This window comes from Pseudopipra pipra, chromosome 1 (genome assembly GCF_036250125.1).
Source record: "Pseudopipra pipra isolate bDixPip1 chromosome 1, bDixPip1.hap1, whole genome shotgun sequence".
Taxonomy (NCBI): Eukaryota; Metazoa; Chordata; class Aves; order Passeriformes; family Pipridae; genus Pseudopipra; species Pseudopipra pipra.
Window position 1 is genome coordinate 2,154,889 of NC_087549.1, and position 15,900 is coordinate 2,170,788.

At 45.0% G+C, this 15,900-nt stretch overlaps 1 protein-coding gene across 16 annotated transcripts in view; it reads right to left on the reverse strand.

Annotated features, from left to right (window-relative positions):
• Positions 1–15,900, reverse strand: part of ADGRB1 (adhesion G protein-coupled receptor B1) — a 293,520-nt gene that overhangs the window by 14,907 nt on the left and 262,713 nt on the right. For 11 of the 16 annotated variants that reach the window (XM_064641376.1, XM_064641301.1, XM_064641461.1 and 8 more), the window contains 6 exons: positions 12,254–12,425; positions 10,997–11,092; positions 8,285–8,339; positions 3,657–4,336; positions 2,200–2,235; positions 445–549 (listed from right to left, as the gene is read on the reverse strand). In XM_064641376.1, the coding sequence (XP_064497446.1) occupies positions 445–549; positions 2,200–2,235; positions 3,657–4,336; positions 8,285–8,339; positions 10,997–11,092; positions 12,254–12,425 (1,144 nt within the window). The remainder of the gene's footprint in view (positions 1–444; positions 550–2,199; positions 2,236–3,656; positions 4,337–8,284; positions 8,340–10,996; positions 11,093–12,253; positions 12,426–15,900) is intronic. The other 5 variants (XM_064641531.1, XM_064642219.1, XM_064642363.1 and 2 more) reach the window with 1 other exon arrangement.

Here is a 15,900-nt window from a genome sequence, read left to right on the forward strand (position 1 = left end):
ATTGCTGTGGCCTTCCTAAACAGCCCATCCCTGCCACCTTGGCCTCTGACTTGGCCCCATAACATCGGGTAGGTGGTTCCTGCTGTGCCCTCCTCCTTCCCTCTCCCCTTTCCACCTGGATTTCATCTAATCTCCAGTTGCCAGCTATGAGTGGATGTACAGGGCACAGAGATGGCCTGAAAGGGAATGCAAACAACAGACACAAACACAAAGCAGACAACACCATGGACAGACACAAGGACAGACATCCTCCTTCTGGGCTGCTGACCAGGAGACGAGCTGGTGGCACCTCTGTGAGCCTCCCTGTCCTTTGTGGTGCACATGTTTGTTACAACACCCATGGACAGAAAACCAAGGGAAAGTGTTCAGCGAGTGCTCCTAAACTTTTCCTGCTGCTTCCCATGCTCCTGTTGGAGAGGATGGCTCTGGAAGTGTCTGACTGACCTTGCTGTCCGTTGTTGGAGACTCCTTGTCCTTCTCTGCGTGCTGGAGTTTTCTGTTCAGGTCTTGGAACATGTCTTGGTGACGTTTCCTTGTGTGCATGATTTTCTGGAGCAAACACAAAAGGCCACAGATCAGCAAAACCAAATTCAGAAGGAGCATTTCCTCCCCCCAGAGTTACAAAATCCAAGATCTGTCTCCCTGCAGGTGAAATCTGCTGTGCTCTAAGTATCTTCAACATTTCCTGAGGACCCACAGCAGCACTGCCTTTAATTTCAAGGTGAGATGGTGGAAGAGAGCAAGAATTATTAATTTTTGACTGTACCATTACCCTAAACCTGCAAGAACCAACTTTTTATGCTGCGCAGTTTGTGCTTGACTGGCAATGTTCTACTAGACAGACCTAGGAAGCTTTGCTGACCTTCTTTAACTGATACTTGACCCCATGAAAACCCTGTTCTCAGTAAGTCACCAGTAAATACACAAACATGTAGAATTTGGGGAAATTCCACCAGAAACTGTTCCATAATTTTTTTTTTTTTTTTTTTTTTTTTAAATTTGACCCATCTGCATTTCACTTCTACCTTCTACTGCCCAGAAGGGGGGGGCAGGACTGATTCCTGTAAGAACTTCCCTTGGCATGTGAGAGCACATTGAATATGGATTTCCATATGTGCTTGTCCTTGTGCTCTGCCAAGGGCTAGACGAGTGGAGAAGGTGGCAGCTTTCATGTGCCATGGTGCCTCAATTTCAGACAAAATTCCCAGCCTGGAGCTCTGAAGTGATTCCAGCATTAAGGTATTCCAGCTCTTGGGCCCTGAATGTGACTCTGCTTTGGAAGAAGTGGCAGCTGTGAGGGGAATCATGGGGCCAGGCTGGGTCAGGTTGGAAGGGACCACAGGAGGTCATCTGGTCCAATCTCTCTGCTCCAGCAGGGTCATCCCAGAGCACAGGGCATAGGATTGTGTCCAGAGGGATCTGGAATATCCTCAGTGAGGGAGACTCCACACTGTCTCTGGGCAACCTGTTCCAGTGCTCGATCACTGCCCAGCAAAGAAGTTCTTCCTCATGTTCAGGTGGAACTTCCTGGGCATCAGTTCCTGCCCATTCCCTCTTGTGCCATTGCTGGGCCCCCCTGAGCAGAGCCTGGTCCATCCTCTGCCCCCTCCCTGCACACATGGACAGACATGGGGGAGGTCCCCTCTCAGTCAGGCCCAGCTCCCTCAGCTTTTCCTCATCAGATAATCCCTCAATCATCTTTGTCCCCCTCCACTGGACCCTCTCCAGGAGCTCCATGTCTCTCTTGCCTTGAGGAGCCCAGAATTGGACACAGCACTCCAGATGAGACCTCCCCAGAACTGGACAAGGACAGAGAAGGAAAGGACAATCCTTCTGGGAAGGACGAACTGAGGATCGCTGCACTAACGCTCATCAGCCCCACAGACCCTTTGTGAAGGGTTGGCTTTTCCAAACAATCCACTCTGTGCCTCAGGTGTGAGGACAGATATCTCCTTACCTACAGTAGTTTTTCCACCCAGGCTCATTCTATGAAGGTCATTAATAATAAATCCCCTATTTTTTTAGCTGCACAGGCTAAGCCTTGTCACCCCAGCACAACTCCTCCAACCCACCAGTTTTAAACCCTTGAAGAAGCTCTTTGGCAAAAGCAGGAAAGAAGGCTAGAGAAAGAAAAGAAAGCACTGTTTCTTTTTCTCATCCTATCCCTCAAAAAGAACATTCCAAAAGGGATGTACTCACCTCAAAATCTAGCTCTGCATACCGGGATTTCCTCCGCTGGGTGTTTGAGAGAGAAAGAGAAGGGTGAAGGTTAGTGAGGGGTTGATACAATCAGAGTAGATAAAACAGGGACAGTCCTTCTCCTTTTCCCTCTTCCTACACGTTTCTCTGGCACTTCATGATGGAAAGTGCCAACCACTTAGAATCATAGAATGGTTTGGGTTGGAGGAGACCTCAAAGATCATCTGGTTCCAGCCCCCCAGCATGGGCAGGGACACCTTCCACCAGACCAGGTTGCTCAGAGCTTCATCCAATCTGTCCTTAAACAATTCCAGGAATGGGACATCCACAACTTTTCTGGACAACCTTCTCCAGAGCCTCACCACTCTCAGAGGGAAGAATTTCTTCCTAATATCTAATCTAAATCTACTCTCTTTAGTCTAAAGCCACTCTCTTTTGTCCTGTCACCACATGCTCTTGCAAAAAGTCCCTGTCCATCTTTCTTGTAAGGCTTCCTTCAGGTACTGGGAGGCCACAATTAGGTCACTCTGAGGGATCTCTACCAAAACCAGTGTACCTTGAGGAGGGCATGGGATTTTGACCAATTCAAGCTCTGTTCTGGCTGTGAGTTTTCAGGTTGTTTACAGCATGGGAAGCAGAGAGGGAACAGATCAGCCAGCGGATCTACTGGAGCTTCCGAGCACCAGCCAGCTGAGACTGAAGTTTGGACAGCAGTGGTTGAGACCTGCTCTCTGGTAACAGGCAGGAACAGGGCCAGATGCCCCAGGACAGACCTCAGTGTAAGATCTAAAGTCTGAGGACAGCTGCTAATATCAGCCCTAGCATGAATCACAGAATCATCAAATGGTTTGGGTTGGAAGGGACCTTAAAGATCATCTAGAAACCCCCTGCTAGAGGCAGAGACACCTTCCACTACACCAGGTTGCTCCAAGCCCCATCCAACCTGGCCTTGAAATAGAAATGAGTTATCAAAGCTCAGAAGGAGAGGGATGCACTTGTGCAAAACCTCTGACATCCCCCTGACGCCAAGAGCATTGTGGGATGTGCCTTAGGGACACTTTACCCCTGGATCACCAGGAGTTTCCCATCTGTGTCATGACTGAAGTAATCAAAAAGGGAAACAGAGGCAGAGGATGGAAGGAGAAAAGTTAAAGTAAGACATGTGTCTTGCATTAAAATGAGAAGTCTTTGACAAACTACCATTTTTCTTTGACCCTGCAGTACCTGCAGGGCCAAAGGCAGTTGATCCATAAATGGAATCTGTCTTTGGAAGTTGTGAGAGATTTCAAACATTACATTCCAAAATAGTATCCCGTGCCAGCGATCCCTCCTGGGAATGTAATACTGGCATTGCACGGTGGGCTGCACCTTCCCTAAGGTGCTTCTCTTGGAACACCTGCCTTTGAGGGCAGGGCACCATCCCGGGCTGAGAACAACCCAGCAAATCCCACACTCACCTCCAAGGAGCTCATGGAGAGAGTGGACACGGTCTCGCTCTTGGACACCACACCCGAGTTCCCTGAGTCACCCGTGTCACACAGGCTGTTGGGAATCTGTGACTCGTTGGAGATATTCTGTGGAGCCAGCTGCTGCTGCTGCTGGATCATGGAGGAACCCTGGACCTCGCTGCACGCCATGGCCACGGGCTCCCGGGGAGGGCTCTTGACCACAAAGCCCGGGTCGGTGGCCATGCTGAGGTGGATGAGCCGCGTCTGAGGCATCTGGTCGATGTTGATGCTGTATTTGCTCTCGTCCTTGGGCGGTTTGGCCCTCAGGGTGGACGTGTTGGTGGGCAGGATGACGTAGCTGGTGTCCAGGGTTTGCTCCTGTGCCCGCGAGAGCTCCGAGTCCAACTTCTTGAAGATGTCCCCGTCGCAGATGTAGATGGATTTGGGTGGCTGGTTCTTATCCTTCTTCAGGGTGAGGGAGTGGTTGCTGAACTCGTTCAGGTTGATGGCCCCCAGGTAGTGTGGTGAGCCCTGGAGGTGCATCTTGGAGACGTTGGCTGGAAGACTGTTGAAGTTCGATGACACTTTCTGGTGGTTGAGTTTCAGTTTCTCCTCATCCGGCAGCGATGGGCGCTTCAGGGTTCCCGTGATGGTTGAGGTTCTGCAGGTGGTGATGTCTTTATTCAGCACTGGGGAGACAGAGAAGTGCCCTCAGCACCTCGCCCAGGTTTTGGTGAACACATCAACACAACCCACCACAGTCACACCACGCCAGCACGTTCCCTTGCACCTCTCAGGAAGAGCTCATGGTTTAATATTATTTATATATTCATATTTTGAAATATTTTATATTTTAAATCCAGGATACTGAAGGCAAAGCTAAAGATAGGGAAGAAAAAAGGGAATTTTCCTACACAATCATTGCCAAAACTCCCATCTAGGCAACAAATATTGTCATGTTGATAACAATATATTGAATAACAAATACATTTTTATATATTTAGTACACGTAGTATATGCATATATATATGAACTATATATATTACTAGCTTATGGAGTTGAATTCTTTAAAATAAAGGTTGCTTTTATGTAAATAAAATTACTTTGATTCAGAAAATCAAAAATGCAGCATTATCCGTGATTTCATAGAATCATAGAATGGGCTGGAAGGGACCTTAAAAGGTCATCCAGTTCCAACCCCCTTCAATTATAATTTATTTTTTGTAACTCACTGAAATACTTCAGGTTGTTCTTTTCCCTTGAACAGCTTCAGTGTTAGTAAATTGGTATTTTGAAATACAGCAAAATTCGTTATAAATTCCAAACTGCTCTCCAAAAACCTTACATTCTAGTAAACATGGCAAGGCTTTGTGAGAGCTAATTATTCATCAATTTTAAACTTCCCTTCAGGAAAGGAAGCAGTGACATGAACATTCCTTAAAAAGGGAGGAAAACTTTAAACTGAGGAGGAAGTGAACATGCCATGGACACACAGACTCTCATTCCCACACAACAAAACATCTGCTCCTTTCCTAGGTGTAAGAATCCATCACTCAGCTGACTTCAGGCTGCAACAAAGACCTTGGGAAGATAATGATGTCAACCTGGATGTCTTCATGGATGGAAAGGCAGGAAAATCATGGAAATCAGCCCTTGGGGCAGGGACAAAGTGGTGTGAGACTGAAGGCTACTTACCTGGGATTTCAGCACAGGAAAGGAGGAATAAATGCATGTTCCCCATTCCCCTGGCTGAGTAGGAAATAAAATATAGGTAAAAAGATCTTTTTTGGGACAGGGAGAAGGATCTTTGTGGGAACCTGACACTACTGAGCTGCTCCAGCTGGGACAGAGGTGGGACATGACTCAGGTATCCCATGGGACTGAGGACACACTGATTTTTCCTACCAGCTCCTAGTGGGAGTGAGGAGTGCTGGGAGATCAAAGCTCCCCTCCAAGAGCAGGCAAAGCAGGATGACAAAGGCACCAAGGACAATAAAAAGAACTTTCCAAGAGCTTTTAAAGCCAAACACACCAAGTGTAACCAGGGCAGCCACAACCACCTTGACATCACTGGAGGAAAAATCAGAGCAAGTCAAACCCTTCCCTTGGGAGTGTCACCAAGGTTTATTGATCCAGGCTCCCCTCCATGCTCCCATGAGCTGCACAAAGCACATTTGGAGAGGTTTCCACTTGGCAATCTCCAAGCATGGAGTGGGGTGAGCTTTGGACACCAAGCCATGGACCAAACCCTACCGGTGGATCTATTGTGAGGGGGTTATGAGAGGGATCAGACACATCCTCAACCCATCACAACATGAGAGATGGTGCCTCCAGGAGAAAGGGTGGCCAGAAACCAATGGACAGATTGCCATTTTTTGTTATTCAAGGCACCATACAGAAGGGTCTCTGAAGTGGGGATTATTATTAACTAACAGCACTTTATGAGAGGAGGAAAATCTCTCCAGGCAGACACCAACCCTCAAATTGTAAAGTTCTGTGCTGCCAAAGGAAGGGAAGCTTGGGGGTTGTTCCAGGGTCTCCTGCTCTGAAGTCATGTGAAAAAAATCAGCTCCTTCCTTTCCTCTGGGAAGCTTGATCTGGGAGCAAAAAACATGGTAGGAGATCCAGAAATGCTCCTTTAATTCAGGAGTCCAGGGACTGCTGTGGTTTACAGCTGGTTGTGTGTGCCAACACCCAGCCTGGATCAACCTGGAGCATCCCTTCAAGTCAGGCAAGGTCTCACACACGTTTTTCACATGTTTTTTTTTTTTTTGGAACTCAGTATTTGATGTCAAAAGAGAAGGAGGAAGACAAATGAGAAGAGGCAGACAGCTAGAAATGAGGTTAGAGAGTGTGAGACGGAGAAACAGGAAGAAAAAAAAAATGGACAGACCCTGAAAGGAGATAAATGGACAGAAAGAGACCATGAAATAAGATATCACAAGGATAAGTGAGATAAATATACTGTGACTGTGATAAGCACGGGGAGTGGGAGTGAGGAAGAGAGAAGGACAGGAAAAGATAAATAAGATATAGATAGATATTAGACAGATAAATGATAGTGACAGTGACAGACAATACACAGAAACAGCATGACAGGGATAAATGTTGACAGAGATAGAAATATATAAATAACAGGTACAGCAAGACAGACAGCTGAGGATAGAGATAGAGAAGTGATTTCAAGATAGAATGAAAGTGATGAATTATACATAAATACATTAGAAGCAGAGAAATAAATGATAGATGAGATAAAGAATAAGATAAATGAAAAGGACAGGTAGATGTTTAGAGAGAGAGGGAGGAGGAGAGAGAAAAGGCAGGGAAGGGAGGAAGGGAGGGAGGGAGGAAGGAAGGGAGGGAGGAGGGAATGAAAGAAGAGAGGAAGGAAGACAGGAAGGAAGGAAGGAAGGAAGAGAGGAAGGAAGAAAGAGAAAGGAAGAGAGGAAGGAGGCAATGAGGAAAGAGAGGAAGGAAGAGAGGAAGAGAGAAAGGAAGAGAGGCAGGAAGGAAGGAAGAGAGGAAGGAGGGAACAAAGGAAGAGAGGAAAGGAGAGAGGAAGGAGGCAATGAGGGAAGAGAGGAGGGAAGAGAGGAAGAAAGAGAGGAAGAGAGAAAGGGAGGGAGGAAGGGAGGGATGAAGGAAGAAAGGAAGGAAGAGAGGAAGGAGGGAATGAAGGAAGAGAGGAAGGAAGAGAGGAAGGGAGGGAGGGAGGGAGGGAGGGAGAAAGGAAGGATTATCAAAGAGACAGAGAGAGAGACTGAGAAAAAGCAGCTTTCCCATGGTGGTAACTGAACACACACAGTGTATTGTCCTTGACTTGGGAAGATCCTGGTTTGGAGGATATGAATTATATGCAAGTGCCAAGCAAGCTGGAATTTCTCTTGCTTGGGAGGTGGGGAAGTCTGGGAGGGTAAATGAAAGCCTAAATATCTACAAAGGGTAAGATTCTGTCAGGCATGAGGTCAGGCATGAGGTCAGGCATGCCAGGACCAGGACAGGACAAAACCTGCAGAGGTGAACAGGTGGCAAAGGAGAATCCAGAAAGCACAGACACTTCCCAGGGTTATTGGGAAAGGGGCTGTCAGCTCATGCACATCTTCAGGATCAAAATGAATGCACAGCAGAAAGGTGGAGGCAGAGAAGGAAAGACCTGACCAACTTCCACATGCACAGGCAGTGTCCAACTGCACTAGAAGTGCTTGGAGCCAGGTGGAGTGCTGGGAAGGCTCTCCAGATTCCAGACCTTCTCAAAGACACCCTTCCTGAGCACAGAGCTGTTTGAGGTTGGTGGGATCCCCTCGGGCAGGGGTTGCTAGAGCAAAGAAGGATCACAGTAGGAAGAGATGGATCCCAGCTCTTCTTCCTTGATACTCTTCTCTGCCACTGGGTTAGATGTCAAAAAATAACACCTTGGAGGCAGTGCTTAATCTGAATTAAAAGGGCCAAAAGAGCTGCAGGAAAATAGGATAAGCAAAGGGAAAATTAGGGGTGTTTTCTCTTGGCCAGGGTTGAGAGTGAGGGCAAACAACCCAGACAAGTACATGCAAGGTACCAAGACACACACACAGAAAACAGAAAGGGAAAAAAAAATGGCCTAGTTCAATCCCCAAACCAGGTCACTTGCTGATTCTCACCTGTGATGTGCTCACCTGATCTACAAGCCATGTCCACATCCTTCTCAAAATCGGTCTGAAAGACAGAGAACACAGAGGACGTGGTCAAAAGGAGGTGGGGGAGGAAGGAAATCCATTGGGAAAATGCAAAACCCCACCTGAATTAGTGAGGTGGACACAACCACTGCCAGAACAGCGGGGGAGAAATGTTTTGTTTGGGCTTTGAAACACGGCCAACACACCACTTTTATTCACCTGTGGCTTTTGAACTTCAAGCACTGATAAAGCTGTAAATTTTTTTTTCAGCTGAGTTCATCTGCTCATCCATTCACTGATTTCTGGGCTGAAGGTTAAAATATCTCCCTGGAACACATTCATGCACATTTCTAAAAATAAAAGGGAACAGGTCCCTGGCCAGAACTGTCTTGGATACATCACTCCACACACAGTTTAAGTGGATTCCCCTCCACTCATTAAAGAGATCTGGGGTTGCTGCTGAGAAAGCTCCATCCCCACTGGGCTTTCCTGTGATCTGTCACCAAGTCACACCAAGTGGAAACAAGTCTCTGCCTCTGAAACTCTTCACATAAAAAACCAAAGGTTCCTGCAGGCACAAAGGCTGAGGAACTTTTTCAAGTGGTCTGTACAGCCCAACCACACTCCTTTCTTCTCCCTGTAGAAGTGAAACTCTTTTTCTAAAGCTTTTGGCAGATAACATTTCAAAGAACTGGATAAACTAAGTCACAGCAGGCCATGGGTTTTCATGGAGCAATAGAAGAGCTGCAGACTAGAAAAAGGCAGAGAGTTCACTGACTATTTCTAGTATAATTTCAGAAGGACACTTCATATAATTGTATTAATGCCATTAAAATTGAATACTAAGAAAATTATGGGGAAAAAATCCCCACCCCCCTGGGATAAACAATTTAATATTTGCAGGTTGAGATCCAGGAACGTTTGAAAAGCTGGTTGAGGAAATATCTCAACCTCCTTGATGCTAATTCCTTGGTAAATTATTTGAGATAGCAAAGAAATCTGAAAAGAACAGAAGAGAAATATGACTGAACTAACATTTAAATGTTGACACAGAAAAATATAATCTCATTTTCCTACAGGAGTTCCCGAAAAAAACGCAGCTGAACAGCCTGTACTAGTTTTGCTGATAAATAAATAAAAGATAGGTTTATATTTAATTCCAGTCAACAAGATTTTGTGGAAAACAGTTCTACTCAGCTAAGCTCCTTTTTACCACTTGGGCAGATTTGGAGATTACTGGAAAAGGTAACAGCAAAATTGCCACCCTGCAAAGCTTTTGATTTCTTTGGTTATTTTACAACTCAGTCACTGTAAAATAACATTGTACCCCTCTAAAAATATCAGTGAGGAGTCATCACTCACTTCTAGATCCCAGAGCTTTTTGTGCTTGGATGTGAAAAAGTGACTGTGAGCTCTCAGCTCCTCAAAACATCCACCACCAGTGCAGAATAAATGTAATATTGCTGCAAAACTTGTGGCTGACACAGAATTTTGCAATGAATGACTGAATGAAAACAGGGAATTTATACAGAGATACAAAAATCTGAAACTTGGGGTGGTGACAAGAGAATAAGAAATAGAGTATCCACATCTTCCAAGGGTGCTGGGAATGTGAAGGGCGGGTGGGAAAGGGTTCTATAAATAATTTGAAGGCACATCTTTACAGAGGGAGAATAAAAGAAGCTCAGGGTGATAACTTATTGAAAAGAAGATTGAGACTGGATATGATGATGGTGTCTATTATCGAAGAAGCCAAAGCAGCAGGCACATGAGGGGCTTTCTAACAACACACAATTAGGCAGAGCGAGAACCTGTCCGAAAACGAGGAGATTATGCACTGAAATGAGAAATGAGGTAGCTGTTTTTAACAAACACCACCGAGGTGTGGTGGAATTGAATGTCTCTTGATGTCCTGACTCCAAGATTGTGCTGTTTGAAACCAGACTTTGCTGTAACCAAGCACAAACTGCTTTGCTTAGCATGGGAGTGAGGGGAAAAAAACCATCACTGGGTTGTGATGGAGTTCTAATATTAATGAGATGATTTTGGAACTTGTTCAAATCCTGTGATTCTCCTGATGTCTTTACCTTAACTTCAGAAAATAAATGTTTCTTATATCAACTACCTCATAACAGTGAGGCAGACTCAAGAGGAAGCTCCACGGCTTATTCCTCTGTGGCCTTATCCACACTGTTTGTAAAGGACTTACACAACAGGACCGGGATTTACAGAGCTTAAATTACATTCCCAAGGAAGCAAAGTGTGCTTTGGAGAGAAACCAATCCCTCTGAGACAGTTTCTTTATAATAATAACCCAACACACAGTGATTAAAACAGTATTAAACTTAGTGCAGCTAGGCCAAGGCAGCGTGGTGGGGATGAGAAGGGCTGGAAGACCTGGGAGGTGTTATTTTGGCTTTTTATTTTCTGGGAGAGAGAGGATCTCACCAAGATGTCTGCAAATGCAGGTGTGTAAGTTTAAATCCCTTGATATCACAATTTAAAAAAAAAAAAAACACAACCAGATTTGCGTGAAAGAGTCTGTTCTAAGTGCTAAGTTTGCTCAAGCACAGGTTTAAAGGTAAAAAAGGACACTGACTGAAAACTCTCTGATGGACAGAGCCCTCTGTTCATCAGTTATGAATTAAAAATGCCCAGAGGTCCCTCCAGAGCAGCCCAGGTGGTGCTTTTCCCTACCATGAGCTGAGCGTGTCCGTTCTGAAACGACCCCCCTGAGTCTCCGTTTCCCTCTTCCTGACGATCCACGACTCGGCACTTCACGGCATCCTGGACCTGCAGGAACACAGGGATTGGCAAAAGGCAGAGTCAGACAGACCAAACATATTAAATTCTGCTGAAGAAAAAAAAACACAACCAGTCTTTGGTAGATAAAAGAACGTGGACTTAGCAGCATCCAGGTATTTATTTCACATGGTTTATATGTCCCATATTTCACTACTGAAGAGCGACTCCAAGGTTTTCCTTCTGTCCTGGGTCACTGCTTCAAGTTGCTTGATTTATATAATCAAGAATAAAAATGCCTTCTATTTTGCAGCTTGCAGTATCTTTACAATGGATGCTATTGCATAAACCATTATAGTGGAGTCTACAAAGTTTGATTATGATCCTGTGATAAATATCTGGTCCAAAACTCACTGAAATCAATGGAAAAAACAATCCCAGTGACTGCAATGGGAGTTCAATGCAGGCTCATATTCATAATGTAATTAGTGGAAGGAGTCTCAGCCAAGCCAGTGGTGTAATCCCATTGATTTCATTGGCCTGACATAAGGAATTAATCTGTTTTACTTAATTTAAAGGAGCTGTAAGAAGATGAAATGAATATTGAAAAAAAAAGCCCCTTCCTGTCTCTGTTATTAATAGTCTTTGCACTCAGTAGGATGAAAAGTATAAAAGAAACATAAAAGATTCGTCCTCTTCTTTCTTGGTATAATTTATAATTTTAAATCTCCACAGGGAGGCTGCAGAGAATTCCCTCAATTTCCTTGCTTGATTATTGCTGACTTTACTTTCCAGCTGGAATATCTGGGTGTTCATGTCAGCACACCTTTCGTTCTGTAAATCTCAGGGCAACTTGGCTCTCTTGAAATCACAAATAACTTTTTTATTGTTGCATTTTTGGAGGTGGGGTGGAAACACTCTGGAAACATAAATTTTGGTGTTAAACAAGCCGAGCTTGACATGTTATCCAATCTAAGCCTGGCATGTTATCCAACCTAAGGCTGCCCACCAAATTCTACTCTGCAGGACAACCACTGATTCATCCCTCCTTTCCTCTGACCGACACTGTCACGGTCATTTTTATGGTGACCATCCACACAAAGTCAAAAGTTTGCAGGGTTAGAGAAGTTCCCAAGCTGGCTGGACATTTTCCAGGTGATTTTTACGGGAAATGTGTTGATGATATAAAAGAGAAGGACTCCTTTGTCTCACCTCCCGCCGCAGGATGCAATGGACCATAACGATGACAAAGCCCTCCAAGGAGTCAAAGACAGCAAAGAGGATCTGGAAGAGGGCTGAGCGTCTGTCTGTGATGGCCAGGACTGCAGACATCCAGGTGAGGGCCAGGAGAGGCAGGACCACGCAGGAGCTCCAAAGGGATGCCCTGTCAAAGCAGAGGAAAAGAGAACTCAGCTTTAGCCTCACCCGCTCCCACAGGGGATGTTAATCCAGTCCCCTGATCCCACGGGGCTGCAGAAAATTCCTCCAGCAAACATCTACTTGTGCTGGATGTTGGATGTTTTCTGAGCCCCTCTCCCAGGGAAGCAGGAGGATGTTTTGCACACTCACTCTGCCAAAACAGGTGACGCGTTTCTGCGGGAGGGACAACTTTCCAATGGTGCAAACATGCAGAAAACTGGAGGTGGGGAGGAAGGATGAGGATACCTCACTCCCCCTTTCACACCCTTCCCACTCTGCCACTAATCCACAACGTTCCCCGAGGAAAGGGAGACAAAATACAGTCACTGGAGGTTGCCAAAGGGAAGGGGGACAGTTGCAGCAGAGACTGGTCTGTCACGATGGCTGTCGGTACTTGGGTCACACACACTTGGACTTCCACAGCACATGGAAGACACCAACACTGGGACAGGTGTCACAGTTTGGAGTGACTAGAACAGACAAGCTCAGAGCTGATGTGGAGACTGATACATTTTGTTGGTGCTCCTTTACTCCACAGCTGATGGTCCCTATGACACTGTGTCCATGAACACCAGGAGAACTGAGTCCTGACCCAATTTTCCTGTGGACAGAAAAATTTCTGCTTTCTGCTGTGACCTGCCCCCCAAAAAATTTTTTCCTATATTCAGCAATTCCTGTAAATAAGTTTATTCATGGGTGGACATCCTGGGTTAAAATAACTTGAGATTCAAGCCACATTTTAATTCACAAGTTACTAAACTGGACAAAGCAGTTTTCTGTGATGCAAGTACTGCCCCACGAATCTCCACTTTATCTATAAATAACGGCCCTAGAGATGGTAAAGCAGCTCTGCTCCCATGGACTATTTGGGCATTCAGCAACCTGAGCAAAAGGGATCCCAAGCAATTTTAGCAGCCTACTGGGGAGATTTTAAGCTGTCAGTCATCCTGGTGCACCTAGGAGAATTTCTCTGTGGGGTTTTCCCCAACAAATCAGAGCAGATTTGGGCACAGGCTGTATAAAAAGTTGAGTTCCAAGCAAACCTCAACCTAAACACTAACAAACAAATACAGGCAACACAATAAATTACAGGACAGATACCAGGACACACGTTTTTGCAGTACTTACATGGGACTTGCTTACCATTCTATGCTTGCCATCTATGAGCAAGTTTTTAATGTTTACTTGCTGGTTATGCAGGTACTGCTCTCACAGAGCTCAGTGAGAGTTTTACCTGGACAAAGCTGGAGCTTGGATACAAGGATGGACATCAGGATATAACCCCCTGGCTTCATTAAGGGTTTTGCAAGGGTTGTTACATCAGTTCTGCTGTAGTGACCACATATTGAAGTGACAATTTTCATAGTCAGAATGATACCCTAAATGCAATATCTCTACAACCTGTCCAGACTCAGATGTGTTCCTTAGTAGTATTATTAAGGAATAGAATTTACCTAAGGGAGCAGGGAAATGGAATTATTAATTTTTTTTTAATTAGAACAAGCGTTATGAGGCCCCCATGTAGGGTAAAGACCATGACATAATCTGATATCTTGTAATTTTATATAGAATGAAAAACAGTGTTGTTTAATGTCCAATATGAACTATCACTTCAAAGCATTATTTCAAAAAAAACCAAAAAACAGCAGTAAGACAGCCCTTAACCAAATAACTCCCAAACAGAAGTTTCTTATTCCATTTCCCCCTCAGCCCTCTGGAATCTGCCTCATTACACTGAAATCTCCCTTTGCTATCATTTGTGGTGGGGCATTATTAATCTGGCTGAGTAGCAGGTGGAGAAAAGTAGGTGCAGAAAAGTCAAAAGGAAAGACAAAGTTTGGTCCATAAGGCACCTCTCTAGATGCATCTTCCATGCAAGAATCAGCAAACACAACATTCCCAGAGCGTGGCTGGGGAGATGAAGCAATTCCAGCAGCAAAGAGAAACCATCAAAATCAACAAAAGCTGCTAGGAAAGGTCTGTACCAGACAACTCTCCTTCCTGGAATCCTCTGATCTTCCAGAACACTCTTAGTACACACATATGTGGATGTTGCCACCCCCAGTGTGCAAACAAGAGACCTGGCAACCACATCTGACAATGGATCTGACCTGGGAATGCAGATCATCTGAGCTTGGGCGGGTTTTCCATTCTTGAAAAAGATCTGCAAACTCACACTGGCAATGATTTGGGTCTGAATCCAAGATTTAGATGTGGATTTGGGGTTGTAAGGGATGCTGTTGGAGAGGTAAATTATATATAATTTATGTTTCTCTTCAGCAAATGGTTTGATTTGAATCCACTGGCTTCAAAACTTGCTTTAAGGAGGCACTGCTTGAGTCCATTTGCTATCCAGAGCATGGATGCAATGATCCAAAACTCTCTCTTCAGAGCTCCTGCTGCCTTCACATGCACTCAGCGAGTCCTTCCAGCCCCTTGATCCATGTGCCTCCATATGGGAAAACTATTCCACTTCCCTCTGAGTCAAGACATCCTGATGGACTTCACTACTGCTGCCAACATGAGCAACCTTAAATCATCACGTAAATCTCTGCTTTTCCAATCAGATGGTGGAAAACTCATCTGCCCTTCCAGCTCAGATGATGAAAACAATATTACCCCGCGTATTCAGCTGGAGTAGATCAGGATTTTCCTGAGTTGTGCTGACTTACATCAGCTAAGAGTATGGCCTTTCTGCTCCCTTTGTGATTCACCTTCTCAGCAACATTCATCCCTCACGAATGTTATGGAAATGCTGCTTGACACTTAATGCATAATCTTTATTCTCAGGCAGCAGGTGGTAACGGGTCACAGGAATGGAACTCACTCTAATTTCACTGGCAGAGCTCTGCTTAGATTTATGAAAGATTAAACTCAAAAAAAAACCAAACAACAAAACCAAACCCTCCATTAAAAACAATCCTATAAAGACTGAAATTTCAGAAGAAAACTCAAGGGAAGGTAAGTGGGTTTTCTGTGAGATTGCCCCTAATTCTACTTGCCGTGAGCTGAATTCACAGCAGAGCCCACACTTCTGCCACCTTTCCACCTGTCCCTGTTTTAGGAGCATCCTTAAAAACTTCCAGAATAACTCACAGGACTTAAGAAACGTCAAGTTACGTGATGTGATATGAAATGCTGACGTTCTATAATGACGCTGTGATCACCTAATGGCTTTCCATCATGGATTAGCTACAATCAACAGATCCAGGAGTTGTATGGCTTGAGAGAAAGGAATCAGCTGGCACATTCTCTTCTTTGTGCCATCCATGACAGCACTCAGGACGGGGGACAGAGAAGATCATTCATTCTGGAAGGGGGACAATGGTTTATGGTGAGGTGACCCTGCCATGCCAGTGTTACTCAGCAGTGCAGTTGTAGTGTCACGTTGTTCCTCCCCAGATATAATTACAAGGACATGTGACAGCAAGGGCACACTC